This window comes from Salmo salar, chromosome ssa22 (assembly GCF_905237065.1).
Source record: "Salmo salar chromosome ssa22, Ssal_v3.1, whole genome shotgun sequence".
Classification (NCBI taxonomy): Eukaryota; Metazoa; Chordata; class Actinopteri; order Salmoniformes; family Salmonidae; genus Salmo; species Salmo salar.
Window position 1 is genome coordinate 52,469,368 of NC_059463.1, and position 19,863 is coordinate 52,489,230.

The following is a 19,863-nucleotide window of genomic DNA, read 5'->3' on the forward strand; positions in this document are numbered from 1 at the left end:
AAGATAGCTTCCTAACTTTTACCAAATCAAATCAAATCAAATTTATTTTTATATAGCCCTTCGTACATCAGCTGATATTCTCAAAGTGCTGTACAGAAACCCAGCCTAAAACCCCAAACAGCAAGCAAAGCATGTGAAAGAAGCACGGTGGCTAGGAAAAACTCCCTAGGAAAAACTCCCTAGAAAGGCCAAAAACCTAGGAAGAAACCTAGAGAGGAACCAGGCTATGAGGGGTGGCCAGTCCTCTTCTGGCTGTGCAGGGTGGATATTATAACAGAACATGGTCAAAATGTTAAAATGTTAAAATGTTCATAAATGACCAGCATGGTCAAATAATAATAATCATAGTAGTTGTCGAGGGTGCAACAAGCACGTCCGGTGAACAGGTCAGGGTTCCATAGCCGCAGGCAGAACAGTTGAAACTGGAGCAGCAGCACGGCCAGGTGGACTGGGGACAGCAAGGAGTCATCATACCAGGTAGTCCTGAGGCATGGTCCTAGGGCTCAGGTCCTCCGAGAGAAAGACAGAAAGAGAGAAAGAGAGAATTAGAGAGAGCATATTTAAATACACACAGGACACCGGATAAGACAAGAGAAATACTCCAGATGTAACAGACTGACCCTAGCCCCCCGACACATAAACTACTGCAGCATAAATACTGGAGGCTGAGACAGGAGGGATCAGAAGACACTGTGGCCCCATCCGATGATACCCCGGACAGGGCCAAACAGGCAGGATATAACCCCACCCACTTTGCCAAAGCACAGGCCCCACACCACTAGAGGGATGTCTCCAACCACCAACTTACCGTCCTAAGACAAGGCCGAGTATAGCCCACAACGATCTCCGCCATGGCACAACCCAAGGGGGGGGCGCCAACCCAGACAGGAAGACCACGTCAGTGACTCAACCCACTCAAGTGACGCACCCCTCCCATGGACGGCATGGAAGAACACCGGTAGGCCAGTGACTCAGCCCCTGTAAAAGGGTTAGAGGCAGAGAATCCCAGTGGAAAGAGGGGAACCGGCAAGGCAGAGACAGCAAGGGCGGTTCGTTGCTCCAGCCTTTCCGTTCACCTTCACACTCCTGGGCCAGACTATACTTAATCATAGGACCTACTGAAGAGATAAGTCTTCAGTAAAGACTTAAAGGTTGAGACTGAGTCTGCGTCTCTCACATTGGTAGGCAGACCATTCCATAAAAATGGAGCTCTATAGGAGAAAGCCCTACCTCCAGCCGTTTGCTTAGAAATTCTAGGGACAATTAGGAGGCCTGCGTCTTGTGACCGTAGCGTACGTGTAGGTATGTACGGCAGGACCAAATCGGAAAGATAGGTAGGAGCAAGCCCATGTAATGCTTTGTAGGTTAGCAGTAAAACCTTGAAATCAGCCCTTGCCTTAACAGGAAGCCAGTGTAGGGAGGCTAACACTGGAGTAATATGATCAAATTTTTTGGTTCTAGTCAGGATTCTAGCAGCCGTATTTAGCACTAACTGAAGTTTATTTAGTGCTTTATCCGGGTAGCCGGAAAGTAGAGCATTGCAGTAGTCCAGCCTAGAAGTAACAAAAGCATGGATTAATTTTTCTGCGTCATTTTTGGACAGAAAATTTCTGATTTTTGCAATGTTACGTAGATGGAAAAAAGCTGTCCTTGAAACAGTCTTGATATGTTCTTCAAAAGAGAGATCAGGGTCCAGAGTAACGCCGAGGTCCTTCACAGTTTTATTTGAGACGACTGTACAACCATCCAGATTAATTGTCAGATTCAACAGAAGATCTCTTTGTTTCTTGGGACCTAGAACAAGCATCTCTGTTTTGTCCGAGTTTAAAAGTAGAAAGTTTGCAGCCATCCACTTCTTTATGTCTGAAACACAGGCTTCTAGCGAGGGCAATTTTGGGGCTTCACCATGTTTCATTGAAATGTACAGCTGTGTGTCGTCTGCATAGCAGTGAAATTTAACATTATGTTTTCGAATGACATCCCCAAGAGGTAAAATATATAGTGAAAACAATAGTGGTCCTAAAACGGAACCTTGAGGAACACCGAAATTTACAATTGATTTGTCAGAGGACAAACCATTCACAGAGACAAACTGATATCTTTCCGACAGATAAGATCTAAACCAGGCCAGAACTTGTCCATGTAGACCAATTTGGGTTTCCAATCTCTCCAAAAGAATGTGGTGATCGATGGTATCAAAAGCGGCACTAAGATCTAGGAGCACGAGGACAGATGCAGAGCCTCGGTCTGACGTCATTAAAAGGTCATTTACCACCTTCACAAGTGCAGTCTCAGTGCTATGATGGGGTCTAAAACCAGACTGAAGCGTTTCGTATACATTGTTTGTCTTCAGGAAGGCAGTCAGTTGCTGTGCAACAGCTTTTTCTAAAATTTTGGAGAGGAATGGAAGATTCGATATAGGCCGATAGTTTTTTATAATTTCTGGATCAAGATTGGGCTTTTTCAAGAGAGGCTTTATTACTGCCACTTTTAGTGAGCTTGGTACACATCCGGTGGATAGAGAGCCGTTTATTATGTTCAACATAGGAGGGCCAAGCACAGGAAGCAGCTCTTTCAGTAGTTTAGTTGGAATAGGGTCCAGTATGCAGCTTGAGGGTTTGGAGGCCATGATTATTTTCATCATTGCGTCAAGAGATATAGTACTAAAACACTTTAGTATCTCCCTTGATCCTAGGTCCTGGCAGAGTTGTGCAGACTCAGGACAATGGAGCTTTGGAGGAATACCCAGATTTAAAGAGGAGTCTGTAATTTGCTTTCTAATGATCATGATCTTTTCCTCAAAGAAGTTCATAAATGTATTACTGCTGAAGTGAAAGCCATCCTCCATTTGCGAAGGCTGCTTTTTAGTTAGCTTTGCGACAGTATCAAAAAGAAATTTCGGATTGTTCTTATTTTCCTCAATTAAGTTGGAAAAATAGGATGATCGAGCAGCAGTAAGGGCTCTTCGATACTGCACGGTACTGTCTTTCCAAGCTAGTCGGAAGACTTCCAGTTTGGTGTGGCGCCATTTCCGTTCCAATTTTCTGGAAGCTTGCTTCAGAGCTCGTGTATTTTCTGTATACCAGGGAGCTAGTTTCTTATGACAGATGTTTTTAGTTTTTAGGGGTGCAACTGCATCTAGGGTATTGCGCAAGGTTAAATTGAGTTCCTCGGTTAGGTGGTTAACTGATTTTTGTCCTCTGACGTCCTTGGGTAGGCAGAGGCAGTCTGGAAGGGCATCAAGGAATCTTTGGGTTGTCTGAGAATTTATAGCACGACTTTTAATGCTCCTTGGTTGGGGTCTGAGCAGATTATTTGTTGCAATTGCAAACGTAATAAAATGGTGGTCCGATAGTCCAGGATTATGAGGAAAAACATTTAGATCCACAACATTTATTCCATGGGACAAAACTAGGTCCAGAGTATGACTGTGGCAGTGAGTAGGTCCAGAGACATGTTGGACAAAACCCACTGAGTCGATGATGGCTCCGAAAGCCTTTTGGAGTGGGTCTGTGGACTTTTCCATGTGAATGTTAAAGTCACCAAAAATTAGAATATTATCTGCTATGACTACAAGATCCGATAGGAATTCAGGGAACTCAGTGAGGAACACTGCATATGGCCCAGGAGGCCTATAAACAGTAGCTATAAAAAGTGAGTGAGTAGGCTGCATAGATTTCATGACTAGAAGCTCAAAAGACGAAAACGTCATTGTTGTTTTTTTTTTGTAAATTGAAATTTGCTATCGTAAATGTTAGCAACACCTCCGCCTTTGCCGGATGCACGGGGGTATGGTCACTAATGTAACCTGGGGTGAGGCCTCATTTAACACAGTAAATTCATCAGGCTTAAGCCATGTTTCAGTCAGGCCAATCACATCAAGATTATTATCAGTGATTAGTTCATTGACTATAACTGCCTTGGAAGTGAGGGATCTAACATTAAGTAACCCAATTTTGAGATGTGAGGTATCACAATCTCTTTCAATAATGGCAGGAATGGAGGAGGTCTTTATACTAGTGAGATTGCTAAAGCGAACACCGCCATTTTTAATTTTGCCCAACCTAGATCGAGGCACAGACACTGTCTCAATGGGGGAAGCTGAGCTGACTACACTGACTGTGCTAGTGGCAGACTCCACTAAGCTGGCAGGCTGGCTAACAGCCTGCTGCCTGGCCTGCACCCTATTTCATTGTGGAGCTAGAGGAGTTAGAGCCCTGTCTATGTTCGTAGATAAGATGAGAGCACCCCTCCAGCTAGGATGGAGTCCGTCACTCCTCAACAGGCCAGGCTTGGTCCTGTTTGTGGGTGAGTCCCAGAAAGAGGGCCAATTATCTACAAATTCTATCTTTTGGGAGGGGCAGAAAACAGTTTTCAACCAGCGATTGAGTTGTGAGACTCTGCTGTAGAGCTCATCACTCCCCCTAACTGGGAGGGGGGCCAGAGACAATTAATCGATGCCGACACATCTTTCTAGCTGATTTACACGCTGAAGCTATGTTGCGCTTGGTGACCTCTGACTGTTTCATCCTAACATCGTTGGTGCCGACGTGGATAACAATATCTCTATACTCTCTACACTCGCCAGTTTTAGCTTTAGCCAGCACCGTCTTTAGATTAGCCTTAACGTCGGTAGCCCTGCCCCCTGGTAAACAGTGTATGATCGCTGGATGATTAGTTTTAAGTCTAATACTGCGGGTAATGGAGTCGCCAATGACTAGGGTTTTCAATTTGTCAGAGCTAATGGTGGGAGCCGTCGGCGTCTCAGACCCCACAACGGGAGGAGTAGAGACCAGAGAAGTCTCGGCCTCCGACTCCGACTCGCTTAATGGGGAGAACCGGTTGAAAGTTTCTGTCGGCTGAATAAGCGACACCGGTTGAGCATTCCTACAGCGTTTCCCTCCAGAAGCCATGAGAAAGATGTCCGGCTGCGGGGACCGTGCGAGGGGGTTTATACTAACGTTACTATCTGTACTTACTGGTGGCACAGACGCTGTTTCATCCTACCACAGGTTATTATATTCCAGTATCGCTGGTTATACTCACCACCACCGGTCGTTGCACACCAAGCTAACATTACTAGTGCACACTTGGGGACCGACGAACTCCAACCACCTATTCCACATACTAGGGTCCTTTGGCAGGGCATGGCTGTGGAGGCATGGTCAATCCGTATAGGGCTTTTCAGTCTACTGGTCTTTGTGGGCGTTGAAACAACGGAGCCATATTCAATGGAGGGAAGCGAAGTGGGCAGAGGAACGATTTGCACGTGGAACTTAAAAGGAGGTATGATTTGTGCTGGTGTATAATAGGTGGCTAGTTATTGAATAATATCTCCTTCATAACAATGAGGCACATCAAGTAATGTCCTGTCCTCCTTCACACTCTCTCTATGTGCCTTTGGTAGCTAGTTGTGACTGTTTGTGACAAGGAGGATTTTTCAGATGAACGGGCTTAATCAGTTGTTTTGTTTTTATTCCTCCCTGTTATTGTCCTGAACCTTAATCGCCTCTCTCTCGTCTCTCTCTCTCTCTCTCTCTCTCACTTTCTCTTTCTTTCTTTCTTTCTGGAATCTGCAGTGGTGGGAAACAGTGCCACTGAACGCCACACCACCGTTGTTATTGTTTTTGTTGCCGAGCTGAGGATCATCATGCAGCATAGTAAAAAAAATACTGTACATATAGTTCTCTTCTATAAAACAGTGTTCATTGTTTGCAGTAACTTCTTTTGTTGTTCTAATATCGCAGATGTGGCTGTTTCACCATTTTGGATTCCAGCTTTAAGTTGTTATGTTCTAAGTCCTAAGGTCTTAATGACCTAAGGGTCGATATGTTATAACCATATAGCCTGTTAGACCCTTGGGTCTTCATGAACCTAAGGTCATAATAACCTGAGGGTTGAATCATTGCCATAACAAAGCCAATTGTTATTTCCCTGGGGAGCATTTACAGGACATTGATATCTAGCTCCTGTGTTTTCCTGTGGATGGTCTTTCAGTGTTGTTTCCCTTCTCCAACCGTGGATGTGGATGTACATGTACTGTGAGTCGTTTTTCCCGTTTAGGTTCTTTCTGTGTGTTCGACTCACTGTGGCTGTGACCTGTGTTGTTTCCCTTCTCCACACGTGGATGTATTCTATAGTCTGTTCTCATCCTGTTTTCTGTTCTGTTCCATCAGGCTCAGCTGGCCCTGTCATCTCCCTCTGGATCTGGGGTGGGTCTGGGGCTATGGTGAGGCCATGTGCTGCAGCGGAAGGACTGGATGTCATGGTGGTGCACCGGGGAGAGGGATGGAGATTACTAGGAGAGAGGGTTCACAGGGGAAATGGATGGGGACAGGGGAGCGGAGAGAGAGAGGGCTGGAGCCGAGCCTGGGGAAAAGGCTGGGACCGAGCCTGGGTCGAGGCCTGCAGAGAGAGTTTGGAAGCTGGCTGTTCACCCTGCCTTTCCTGCTCCTTCTCCTCCTCCCCCCGGTGTTCCCCCAGTGCCCTGACAGCTGCCACTGTGTGTGGGAGAGCAATATGGTGCTGTGTACAGACGCTGGGCTCCATGAGTTCCCCCAGGGCCTTCCTCCGGACACCGTCACACTACACCTGGAGAGAAACTACATCCGCTCGCTCCCCGAGGGAGCCTTCAGGCAAGGAAGATAACAGTTGTGTTTTAATATGATTTTTTATTCACCCTGCTCCGTTATTGTCTTTTATTAATTCATTAATTAATTCATTACAATTCAAATCTCGCTCCCAGTTCGTCTTTAGTTCTGGTTAATTATGATGTTTCTGACACTTCCTCATGTTATATACCTTCAGGGAGCTGACCCACCTGAGGGAGCTGTATCTCTCCCACAACCACATCAACACCCTCTCCTCCGGGGCCCTGCGACACCTGAGCTCAGAGCTCCGTCTCCTGGACCTCTCCCACAACCTGTTACGCCAGGCCACCCGGGACGAGATTGGTTCCACGCGGGCCAAAACGCGCCTCTACAGCAACCCGTGGCACTGCGACTGTACCCTGCAGGAGCTGATGGAAACGTTAAATCTAGAGCCGGAGACGGTCAACGGGATCGTGTGTGAGAGCTCAGTGAGGGGCTCCGGGGAGGGGAGTCGCTGGGAGGATCCAGGAGGGGCAGCGGAGCACTCCGGTCAACCCCTGGTTAAGCTGCTTAACTCTGGGGTGAACTTCTGTAGTCTCCAGAGGAAGACAACGGATGTAGCCATGCTGGTGACTATGTTCGTGTGGTTCTTTATGGTCATTGTTTATGTGGTCTACTACGTGAGACAGAACCAGGCTGAGACCAGAAGACATCTGGAGTATCTGAAGAGTTTGCCCAGTCCGAAGAAAACACCCACGGAGACAGACACGATAAGCACTGGTTTCTGAACTATTTATTTATTGCCCCCATTTAAGGCAAGTTATTGAGAACACATTATTTTTAACAAAAACAACCCGACCAAGAGAAGGCCCAAGAGAAGGCCCAAGAGAAGGCCCAAGAGAAGGCCCAAGAGAAGGCCCAAGAGAAGGCCCAAGAGAAGGCGTAAGAGAAGGCCCAAGAGAAGGCCCAAGAGAAGGCCCAAGAGAAGGCCCAAGAGAAGGCCCAAGAGAAGGCCCAAGAGAAGGCCCAAGAGAAGGCCCAAGAGACTGCATTCGGTTGCAACAATTTAGGGGCTTCTGTCTGTGGAGAAATCAATACATTGCACGTCTCTGTATTGGATTAGAGATGGTTGTACTTACAACTGTTAATTTAAAATGGACTCTCTATAACAACTCTGACTTGAATTAAATAATTACAACATTTTATTTTTGTAACTACTGTCTCACTGAACAAAATAATGTAAACGCAACATACAACGATTTTTAACATTTCACAGTTCATATAAGGAAATCAGTCAATTTCAATAAATAAATTACCCCCTAATCTATGGATTTCACATGACTGTTGGGGATAGATACTGTAAAAAAAAAAGTAGGGGCGTGGATCAGAAAACCAGTCAGTATCTGGTGTGACCACCATTTGCCTCATGCAGCATGACACATCTCCTTCGAATAGAGTTGATCAGGCTGTTGATTGTGGCCAGTGGAATGTTGTCCCACTCCTCTTCAATGGCTGTGCGAAGTTCCTGGATATTGGCAGGAACTAGAACACGCTGTCGTACACGTTGATCCAGAGCATCCCAAACGTGCTCAATGGGTGACATGTCTGGTGAGTATGCAGGCCATGGAAGAACTTGGAAATTTTCAGCTTCCAGGAATTGTGTACAGATCCTTGCAACATGGGACCGTGCATTATAATGCTGAACCATGAGGTGATGGCGGCGGATGAATGGCACAACAATGGGCCTCAGGATCTTGTCATGGTATCTCTGTGCATTTAAATTGCCATTGATAAAATGCAATTGTGTTCGTTGTCCATAGCTTATGCCTACCCATACCATAACACCACCATGGGGCACTCTGTTCACAACGTTGTTATCAGCAAACCGCTCGCCCACAAGACGCCATACAAGTTGTCTGCCATCTACCCGGTACAGTTGAAACCATGATTAATACGTGAAGAGAACACTTCTCCAGCGTGCCAGTGGCCATCGAAGGTGAGCATTTGCCCACTGAAGTCGGTTACAACTCCAAACTGCAGTCAGGTCAAGACCCTGGTGAAAACGACAAGCATGCGGATGAGCTTCCCTGAAACGGTTTCTGACAGTTTGCGCAGAAGTTCTTTAGTTGTCTCAGACGATCTTGCAGGTGAAGAAGCTTTTTGTGCGTATGGAAATGGATCATTTCTGGGATCTTTTATTTCACATCATGAAACATGGGACCAACACTTTACATGTTGCGTTTCTATTTTGTTCAGTATACTTTCCAATACTTTAAATATATTTTTCATTTATTTTTTACAAATTACAAAAAAACACATCTTTAACATTGTCCAAATGGAAAGACACAAAGAAGAAAGAAGGAGCGAAATAGCAAAACGATAACAAAAAGTAAATATTTATTGGCACCTTTCAACGTCAAATACTGGTGGCATTCATATTCCATTATACTGTTAACAGGGAAAACAGACCTTGACTTAATTCATTTTGAACGGCAGATAGCAGATCCTTACAAACCAGAAGCCTAATCAGAGGGTCTGTTTGTACTCTATCCATCCGGCTCAAAGGGTATGTGATGTTGATTCATATTCTGGATCATTAGAACTAGCTATTCTACTCCAGGCTTTGAAGGGCAGTGAAGGCCGTTTTAACCCTCAAGCTACAAGGTCAATGAGTCCCAACCAGCTAGTCATCCATATTCTCAATCCCCACAACATTGATTACTTCGTGCTGTTCTAAATTTACCCTGGCTCTATGAAGTGGGTGGAAAATCAGTTTCTGGTCATCAAGTACGCAGCAAGCAATCATTTCTAAATTGGCCGAGTGGGAGAGAGTAGAGTATGACGGCAGGGTATCAGCTGTCTCGGAAGCAGAGAGTAGAGTATGACGGCAGGGTATCAGCTGTCTCGGAAGCAGAGAGTAGAGTATGACGGCAGGGTATCAGCTGTCTCGGAAGCAGAGAGTAGAGTATGACGGCAGGGTATCAGCTGTCTCGGAAGCAGAAAAATTAAATTAAGACCCGATTTAGAGTGGTTTAATAATTAACATGACCTTTGTCAAAAATGATCAGACGAATGAAACAAACATGGTTTTTCAGAACAGCTCGTTTCTGTGGATCCTAAATTGTCTTCTGAGTGCAATTTTAAAGCCTGTGTGTGGGGTTAAAGGGACACTTTGGGATTTTGACTTTGTCTACTACCCCAAAGTCAGATGAACTCGTAGATACCATTATTATCTCTGTGTGAAGTTTGAAGGAAGTTGATTAACTAGTGCTAGTGTAAATGCTAACTAGCGTTAGCGCAATGACTGGAAGCCTATGGGTATCTGCTAGCATGCTAGTAGATACCCATAGACTTCCAGTCATTGCTAGTAGATACCCATAGACTTCCAGTCATTGCGCTAACGCGAGCTAGCATTGGCTCACTAAACTACCTCTAACTTCCTTCATACTGGATGAAGAGACAGGAAATTGGTATCCACAAGTTCAATTGACTCTGTAGAAGTCAAGGGCCTCATTGCCAAATCCTGAAATATCCCTTTAAAGTAATGGTCCTCTATTTTTCTCCTGGACTTTCCAATTCTGACTGAAGTGAGTTTAAGAGACAGTTGTCTTTGTGCACAGCGAGAGCAGGCCAATGTGACATGTGATGTAATGAGGCAAGTTTTTAGCCTCTCAAATTTAGACATTCCTGTACCATATCGTTGTTATAGCGATCAGAATAGGATGTTAAGTGTCTCATGAACAAACTGGAGTACATGTTCACCAGCCCATCTGTAATGAGTTTCCTGTGAATATCAAAACATGATCGATATTTCTGTATTCCATTTGTCTCAGACACTGTGTAGCCACATGTTTGTTGTGAAACCCTATATTACTTTGTATTGCATGTGTGTATCGTTGTGGTATTCAGGGATCCATTCTAGTACAGTTTGTGGTGTTCAGAGATCCATTCTAGTACAGGTTGTGGTGTTCAGAGATCCATTCTAGTACAGGTTGTGGTGTTCAGAGTTCCATTCTAGTACAGGTTGTGGTGTTCAGAGATCCATTATAGTACAGGTTGTGGTGTTCAGAGATCCATTCTAGTACAGTTTGTGGTGTTCTGAGATCCACTCTAGTACAGGTTGTGGTGTTCAGAGATCCATTCTAGTACAGTTTGTGGTGTTCAGAGATCCATTCTAGTACAGGTTGTGGTGTTCAGAGTTCCATTCTAGTACAGTTTGTGGTGTTCAGAGATCCATTCTAGTACAGGTTGTGGTGTTCAGAGATCCATTCTAGTACAGGTTGTGGTGTTCAGAGTTCCATTCTAGTACAGGTTGTGGTGTTCAGAGTTCCATTCTAGTACAGTTTGTGGTGTTCAGAGATCCATTCTAGTACAGGTTGTGGTGTTCAGAGATCCATTCTAGTACAGGTTGTGGTGTTCAGAGTTCCATTCTAGTACAGGTTGTGGTGTTCAGAGTTCCATTCTAGTACAGGTTGTGGTGTTCAGAGTTCCATTCTAGTACATGTTGTGGTGTTCAGAGTTCTATTCTAGTACAGGTTGTGGTGTTCAGAGTTCCATTCTTGTACAGTTTGTGGTGTTCAGAGATCCATTCTAGTACAGGTTGTGGTGTTCAGAGTTCCATTCTAGTACAGGTTGTGGTGTTCAGAGATCCATTCTAGTACAGTTTGTGGTGTTCAGAGTTCCATTCTAGTACAGGTTGTGGTGTTCAGAGTTCCATTCTAGTACAGGTTGTGGTGTTCAGAGTTCCATTCTAGTACAGGTTGTGGGGAAACTGTGCATGGTCAAAACAAACTGTGAAAATTAACTAAGAAATTGATATTCATTTTGTGATAACCTGTTCCTTTAAATGATAGCAGTGCTCGTTTAATTGACACCCCTGGTCCTTTAACTGATAGCACTGTCCCTTTAAATCAGGGGTGGGCAAACTTTTGGCTCAAGGGCCACACTGAGATTTCAAAATTCAACGGAGGGCCGCATAGATTTTTTTTAATCAATTTTTTTGTCCAAAAAAATGTGTGGCCCAGAAAAATATTTTATTTTAAAATATATAGTTCCATTATAATTTATGTAACTATATATAGGTCCATTATAATTTATATAAATATATAGTTCCATTATAATTTATGTAACTATATATAGGTCCATTATAATTTATATAAATATATAGTTCCATAATAATTTCTACATGCTTTCTGTCTGGTTTTTAGACGTTCAACTGTGGCCTGGAGTGTTTATTGTTTTACCCAAAATAATAATTGACTCAAACCACCCGTGGGCTTTAGTTTTCCCACTCCTGCTTTTAATGATAACCCTGCTCCTTTAATTGATATCACTGCACTATCATTAACTGTTCTGTAACTGTTTTGTGTCACAGGCTACAATGAATGTAGACCACAACCTGAGTGACAAAACCGATTCTGTGGAAATGCCAATAACCCAAACACAAGAACCAAGCATGCCTCCTTTTGTGTCATTTTTACAAAGTTGTTTTATTTGTGATGTATTTTTGTTGATTTGTTTACCAGTTGTTCTTTATGTCAATAGTTATTAAAACAAAGATTACATCATAGATTTGGAAACCAATACATTAAATATGAAATGAACTTTAAAACCAAGTTTAGGAAATAAATGTATATAAAAAATGAAACAAACGTGTCTCTGTGTTAAGAGAACTGCTTCTATCTTTTATTGCTATGGTGAACAGTCAGGAAAGAAAATGAAATAAAAAGTACAGGATGACATAATAAACCCATACAGTTACTGATTATTGTGGTTGGCAATGTTTCCCATTCCTACTCTATCTACCATGCTTAAAAACGATCTGAAAATATTGCAAAACTATTTTACACATACAAAATAGTACATGATATGAACTTTCCACTTCCTCACTAAATTTTGCCTTTTCTCTCCAACAAATAAAACAAAAAGAAAATGGCGGCTCACCATCATCCACCTCTCCACTGTCTCTCCTTGTGTGTTCTGACTGCATCCCACCCCTCGATATGCATTTAGCCCAAACACACAGACCAAGGCAGAGTGCATACAGGACACAGGATCAAGATTTGGTATTGCTTCTATCTCTGGGAACATAATAGCAACAGAAAAGGTTTTAATCATACTTTCAGGGTACAGAAAAAAGACCTTCCCAGATGCACACTTTTCTCTGGAGCAATATGGGGATAAATAACAATTATCCCCCCAAAAATAAAATTAAAAAAGCCACTTCAGTCTGTTACTTGTTTTTTCTTTTATTTCCAATTTACATGAATCAAAACTGTAACAAAAACAAAATCATGATCATCATATTTAATAATAATAGTAATGCTATCATTATTAACAATAATACTATTATTATTATTAAATAATACAAAATATACACACCCTCAAAAATAAAATTACCCTCTGGCCTGGTCGTAGGTGGTTTTCCTCTGTGTGTAAAGGAGGTCTGGATTGTCTAGTAGTGATATCACTGTGAGAAAGAACTCACTCAAGTCTAACAGCCCTGCCCTGTTCCTGTTCCTACGGGGCGTGGCCAGGGCCAAGGTACTTCCTGCCAGGGTAGAGGGTATTTCCTGTGTGAGGGGAGAGTGGGGGCATATGGGACAAAGTGGAGTGGGATAGGTCAAGGGTTAAAGGCACCTTCTGGTGGTCTTCTCACAACATGGGGTCTCATGCACCAAAGATATGATCACCCAAGCTGGATTTGTAAACTTGGATAACTTTGCTTAGTTGTTTCTTTCTTTTTTTAGCGTGAGGTAGCTTATAATATAATTAAAACAAAACAAAAAAAGTTTAGATCTGAGATTGAAATCCCGAATTGAACATGTCTCTTACAAAAATGATAGACACGGTTTATGTTTCATTGGGCAGCCAATGAGGGGGGTTGTGGTCAGGGGGAAGGGGCAGTGACATTTACCACTCTGAAAACAAATCTCAGTGTGAAATGTACTCTCTGAAAACTGTAGATATATGTATACACACACATATACATATATACACATTATAAACATGTCACTAATACATCAGTATCTGGTTGTTAAAGAATACAGACTGGTTTTACAGCAATAGCACCATTTGACTATATTATAATACACAGTAACTTCCTGATACACACTGGGGCGGCGGTTGGAACTAGGAACACCTGCACCTATCACACTGCTCCATTTTTGGTTTGGATTTGATATAATGTTTGGGGTGAGAAGGTATGGAATAGGAGAAAGAAAAGAGGAGATTGGGGAGGTGGGGAACTGATAGGTTATGTATGTTGTTGTGCGTGGGGCCTTTTTACAGGGTAACACACTCAGTCCTAACACACCTGGGACCTACACCTGAACAATAAATAAATAACACCAACTCGGCTCTCTTTCTGTCATGCTCTGACATGCTCCCCCTTTCTCTCCTTCTCCTCTTCCTTTGTTCCTTCTTGTTGGTGGGGAGGTGCTCCCAGGCTGGGGGGTGAAGTAGATGGGAGAATGGAGGGAGGGGTTGACGGAGGGAGACTGGAAGTCGATGAAATCACAGATGAATATTGCCGGTGCCATTCAGTGCAGATATCCTAGTTGGAAAAATCACTTTTTACTTTAAAAAAAAGTGACTTGATCTTTTTCTTTTCTCTCTTTCATTCATTTTGCTAGAAGTGTGTGTTCCTCTCTCTCTCTGTCTCTCTCATCTTTTATGGGGTTTTTTCTCAGCTTTTCCTTTTTCATTCCTTTGTCTTTACAAGAAGCAGACTGCACCGACGTCGACTCCAAACTCTTGGTCCGCTCCTCCAATATCCATGGGAGCAATGTCCACGATGGGCAGCCGGCTGGTCTTCTGTGATCTGTAGTCAATCACTGTCTTGCCCCATGCTCCTGTGTGTTTCTGGGGACAGAGAGGCAGAGATTATATTGTTAGAAGACAGGGCTGATATTGTTAGAGGACAGGGCTGATATTGTTAGAGGACAGAGATGATATTGTTAGAGGACAGAGATGATATTGTTAGAGGACAGAGATGATATTGTTAGAGGACAGAGATGATATTGTTAGAGGACAGGGCTGATATTGTTAGAGGACAGGGCTGATATTGTTAGAGGACAGAGATGATATCGTTAGAGGACAGGGCTGATATTGTTAGAGGACAGAGATGATATCGTTAGAGGACAGAGATGATATCGTTAGAGGACAGAGATGATATCGTTAGAGGACAGAGATGATATTGTTAGAGGACAGAGATGATATTGTTAGAGGACAGAGATGATATTGTTAGAGGACAGAGATGATATTGTTAGAGGACAGAGATGATATTGTTAGAGGACAGAGATGATATTGTTAGAGGACAGCAGACACTGACTGAATGGACATGTTTGTGACTATATGGGTCTGCCACACCAAATTTACAGCATTCACTGCCTCAATAATTAATCCCACGAGACTGCAATGTTGAAGGAGTTTGTGTGTATGTGTATGTGCGTGTGTGTGTGTATATGTATGTGTGTGTGTGTGTATGTACATGTGTGTGTGTGTGTATATGTATGTGTGTGTGTGTGTGTGTGTTTTTCGTCCTCTCACCGTGCAGCCGTCCTGCATGACGGTGTACGTGAAGCGGCTGTTTCCCTCGGCCCTGATCTCCACATCGTTGGAGCCCTGGAGCAGCACAGCCTTCTTCAGGTTGCCCGTGGCCCCGTCCATGTAGGCCACACTGTTCTTGCAGTGGTAGGTGAGGTTCTGGCTAGCCTCGGTGGATAGCAGCCGCAGGAAGGTCATCTGGATGCTGGCCGTGTTGGCAGCCAGGCTATCATCGCCATAGCTGAACTGTAGAGGGCAGCGGAGAGAGAGCAGGGGAGACAGGAAGGTTAAATCCAGTACAATGATGTAGAATTATAACCATGTCTATAGTTAAAACTAGTGAAAGAGGAGGGGGAGACAGGGAGGTTAGGACCAATGTGATAATTATATACTGTATGATGTCTGGTTAAAACTAGAACCAAAAATGTAGCAAACTTCTTCTGACTGGTGGCATCGATTGAGAATATAAAAAGGGAGATATGTGTAAGATTCAACCCTTTAAATTCACTGCCAGTTTTTTAAAAACTTGACCAAGGGCAGAGATTGAATCTGAGACTGAAGAGGGAATTTGTATTTTGTATTCATTATGATCAAAATCGTATAATGAGGATAGAAGAGCGATTGAATCGTGACTCACGTGGAATCCTCCGTTCATGGTCTCCCCGAACCAGACGTGTTTGGCAGCCTTGCTCTTGCTGGACCACCAGTTCTTCTTGGGGATGCTGGCAGGCTTGGGGTAGACGCAGGACTCTCCAGTCTCCATGTTACAGTAGACCTTGATGGCATCTATGGTGCAGCCCTGGTTAGGGTCGATCCAGTACTCTCCTGCAGACAGACGGAGGAGACAGGTCACATTCAATCAGTAGTACTTCCTATGTAACTATAATACACCTGGTCATATTTATTTTGAACACTATAGAACCTTCCAGATTTCCTCGTGAGCAAAGAGTTTTTCCCGATCTAATCAGTAGGGGTAGGAGTTTAACCTCACCACATCACCTGACCATACCAGGAGAAACTTTAGGACCCCAAGTTTTTCCTGGTCAAGTCATGTTGGTCTATAAAACTCTTGTCCCCTAACAAAGAGGCAATCTTCGCTCCTATCCCGTCACTCACCACTCTTCCAGTCAGGGTGGCACAGCTTCAGGTCTCTGCAAGTACGTGCAGGGTTCTTCTTGGAGCCCTCAGGGGAGCGGATGTTCTCAATCTGGTTGTTGAGAGACTTGAGTGTGGCGTCCACCTCGGCGTCGTGCGTCCTCAGGTTTCCGGAGGCCTGGTCGGCCCTCATGTACCTCAGGGGATCGGGGGATTTCTCAGGCTGAGACAGGCCAGCGAAGGCAGACATGTCGATACCAGGGCCGGGAGGACCAGGAGGACCAGGGGGTCCGGAGTTTCCAGGGGGACCCTGCGATACACAGATACCAAGATGCTAGACTACAAGGTACAGGTGATGTATTGCTACCAGCGCAGGTATTACAGAGGAGGAAAAACACAGAGCAAAGAGGAGTTAAAGTACAGGTAGCATCAAGTGTTCATATGGCTGGCTGCCATCTCAAATGGCACCCTGTTCCCTAGGGCATTACTTGGACCAGAGCAAAGGGAGCACACTGTATTGGAAATAGGGTGTCATTTGAGATTGGCACCAAGTCACCTACTGCTCTGTGAACTTTTGATGATCCTTAAGATACAGTAAGTTGAGAGATGAGAACGATACTCACAGAGGGACCAGTCTCTCCAGAGCGACCACGGGGTCCGGGAGGTCCGATGGGGCCGGGCATACCGTTGGAACCATCCTTTCCAGAGGGACCAACAGGTCCGGGGGGTCCCTAAACAGAACACGCGCAAGGATTCAGATGTACTGTTACTGTATACTACAGCTCTGCCTGCCATGCTCTTTGGTTGACAATGAATAAGACAGGTACCTCTCAAAACCCTGTGTTAGACTTTTTACTGCTTTTGTCTATACTCACTCTTGATCCACTTGGTCCGGCAGGTCCAGATGCACCCTGGTCTCCAGCTTGACCCTGTGGTGAGACACAAGTCAGACAATGTCTAGGATATACACAACTTCAGATAAAGGGTACAATGAGATGTTTAGGGTATAGAGAGAATGTGAGGTACTGGAAGATTAGGGGTACAGGAAGATTAGGGGAGCAGAAAGATTAGGGGGTACAGGAATATTTGGGGTGCAGGAAGATTAGGGGTACAGGAAGATTAGGGGTACAGGAAGATTAGGGGTACAGGAAGATTAGTAGTGCAGGAAGATTAGGGGTACAGGAAGATTAGGGGTACAGGAAGATTAGGGGAGCAGGAAGATTAGGGGTGCAGGAAGATTAGGGGTACAGGAAGATTAGGGGTACAGAAAGATTAGGGGTACAGGAAGATTTGGGTGCAAGAAGATTAGGGGTGCAGGAAGATTAGGGGTGCAGGAAGATTAGGGGTAAAGAGAGATTAGGGGTAAAGAGAGATTAGGGGGGGTACTTACGGGAGGTCCAGGCAGACCCTGCAAACCAGTGAATCCTCTGTGTCCCTTCTGTCCTCTCTCACCACCCTCTCCAGCCTCACCCTTGTCTCCACGGGGTCCTTGGGGTCCAGCCATTCCTCTGGCTCCAGCAGGCCCGGCAGGTCCAGCTGGTCCTTGAGCTCCCTAGAGAACAGCCAAGAGACGGACACAGGGTTAGGACGGGTTGCAATACATTAGTATCTGAGTAAACTCAATTACATGTCCGTTATATCAAAGAAAGTTAATGGATTAATGCATATATTAATATGCAAGTGGACTATCACATATCCAGTATATCCTGGAAATAGAAATGGACTGAAAAACTCAACTTCATGTCCTGGCGTCGTGTACTATAGGGGTTCTACGGGCTGTAAACGGTGGTGCCATGGGGATGTTGAGGGGTGTTATAGGGGTTCTACGGGGTGTAAACAGGGGTTCCATTGGGATGTTGAGGGGTGTTATAGGGGTTCTACGGGGTGTAAACAGGGGTTCCATTGGGATGTTGAGGGGTGTTATAGGGGTTCTACGGGGTGTAAACAGGGGTTCCATGGGGATGTTGAGGGGTGTTATAGGGGTTCTACGGGGTGTAAACAGGGGTTCCATGGGGATGTTGAGGGGTGTTATAGGGGTTCTACGGGGTGTAAACAGGGGTTCCATGGGGATGTTTAGGGGTGTTATAGGGGTTCTACGGGGTGTAAACAGGGGTTCCATGGGGATGTTGAGGGGTGTTATAGGGGTTCTACGGGGTGTAAACAGGGGTTCCATGGGGATGTTGAGGGGTGTTATAGGGGTTCTACGGGGTGTAAACAGGGGTTCCATGGGGATGTTTAGGGGTGTTATAGGGTGTATACTCACAGCCTCTCCCCTGTCTCCCTGCTTGCCGGTGGGGCCGACAGGGCCGGGGGAACCATTAGCTCCTGGGGCGCCAGGAGCACCAGCAGGACCGGTGTTACCGCGGTCACCCTTGATTCCAGTGGCTCCATCTCTACCAGGGGGTCCATCAGAACCAGCGTTGCCCTGAGAGACAATTACACATTGTTTAATATCAGAAGCATCAAACGCATAATTAGTGATCCACTTAATCATGACAGTGAGTTAACGTACTGTACTGCAGGAATAGAGTTGACAATGAGAGGCCATATTGGGGACACTGTGCTGCATTGAATGGCACACTATTCCCTATATAGTGCACAACATTTGACCAGAGCCCTATGTGGACCCTGTTCCAAAGTTGTGCACTATAGAAGAAATAGGATGCCATTTCAGATACAACCCATGTTATGGGACAGACACTGACCTCTCTACCGGGCTCTCCAGCGGGTCCAGTCAGTCCAGGGGGCCCCACAGGGCCAGGGGGCCCACGGTCTCCGCTTCCACCAGGAGATCCTTGTTTACCAGGCTCACCCTGGGGAGATGGACACAGGCTAGTTGGAGGACCACCGGTAGGGGTTGACACTCATCTAATCAATAGTCATATTTCCACTGATCATTTTCTTTGAATATCCATCTATCCATTCTTATTTGAAATTGGGTGGGGTGGGTACAAGGCACTTGACTGTACAATATTATTTTGTCATGAATGAATAAATGATTGTCAACCGCCTTTAGCAACTGTATAACAATTAATCAATCAATCATTTATTGATTAATCAATGTGTAAATTGATTCTAACTGTAATCTAATATAATGTGTATGTGACTTACAGAGGGTCCTGGCAGGCCAGGGAAACCTCTCTCTCCACGCTGTCCTGGAAGACCAACAATACCACGCTGTCCAGCCAGACCTGAAGGACCTGAAGGCCCATCGGGACCCTGGGAGGATGAAGAGAGGAGGAGAAGAGGAGAGGAGGAAGACAGGAGGAGAGGAGGAAGACAGGAGAGGAGGAAGACAGGAGGAGAGGAGGGAAGAGAGGAGGAGAGGAAGAAGGAGGAGATGAGGAAGTGAAGGGGAGAGGATGAAGAGGAGGAAGAGAGGAGGAAGAGAGGAGGAGAGGAGCAAGTGAGGAGGAAGACAGGAAGTGAGGAGGAAGTGAGGAGGAAAACAGGAAGTGAGGAGGAGAGGAAGAGGTGAGGAGGAAGACAGAAAGTGAGGAGGAGAGGAGGAAGTGAGGAGGAGAGGAGGAAGACAGGAAGTGAGGAGGAGAGGAGGAAGTGAGGCAGAAGACAGGAAGTGAGGAGGAGAGAAGGAAGAGAGGGGGACAGTGTTATTATCAAGAACCTCAAC

The 19,863-nt window shown here is 44.9% G+C and overlaps 2 protein-coding genes across 2 annotated transcripts in view; one reads left to right on the forward strand and one right to left on the reverse strand.

Moving 5' to 3' along the window:
• Window positions 1–7,517, forward strand: part of LOC106583700 (leucine-rich repeat-containing protein 3-like) — a 43,405-nt gene extending 35,888 nt beyond the window's left edge. Inside the window, exons 3-5 of the mRNA XM_045705318.1 lie at window positions 6,177–6,212; window positions 6,484–6,635; window positions 6,808–7,517. Of these exons, the coding sequence (XP_045561274.1) occupies window positions 6,177–6,212; window positions 6,484–6,635; window positions 6,808–7,378 (759 nt within the window). The 3' untranslated portion in view covers window positions 7,379–7,517. The remainder of the gene's footprint in view (window positions 1–6,176; window positions 6,213–6,483; window positions 6,636–6,807) is intronic.
• A 4,730-nt stretch (window positions 7,518–12,247) lies between these two features.
• LOC106583712 (collagen alpha-1(II) chain) overlaps window positions 12,248–19,863 on the reverse strand; it is an 89,842-nt gene continuing 82,226 nt past the window's right edge. The window contains 10 exon segments of the mRNA XM_014168237.2: window positions 12,248–14,453; window positions 15,141–15,383; window positions 15,775–15,962; window positions 16,254–16,542; window positions 16,856–16,963; window positions 17,108–17,161; window positions 17,623–17,784; window positions 18,496–18,657; window positions 18,938–19,045; window positions 19,344–19,451. Coding sequence (XP_014023712.2) covers window positions 14,307–14,453; window positions 15,141–15,383; window positions 15,775–15,962; window positions 16,254–16,542; window positions 16,856–16,963; window positions 17,108–17,161; window positions 17,623–17,784; window positions 18,496–18,657; window positions 18,938–19,045; window positions 19,344–19,451 — 1,569 coding nt within the window. The 3' untranslated portion in view covers window positions 12,248–14,306.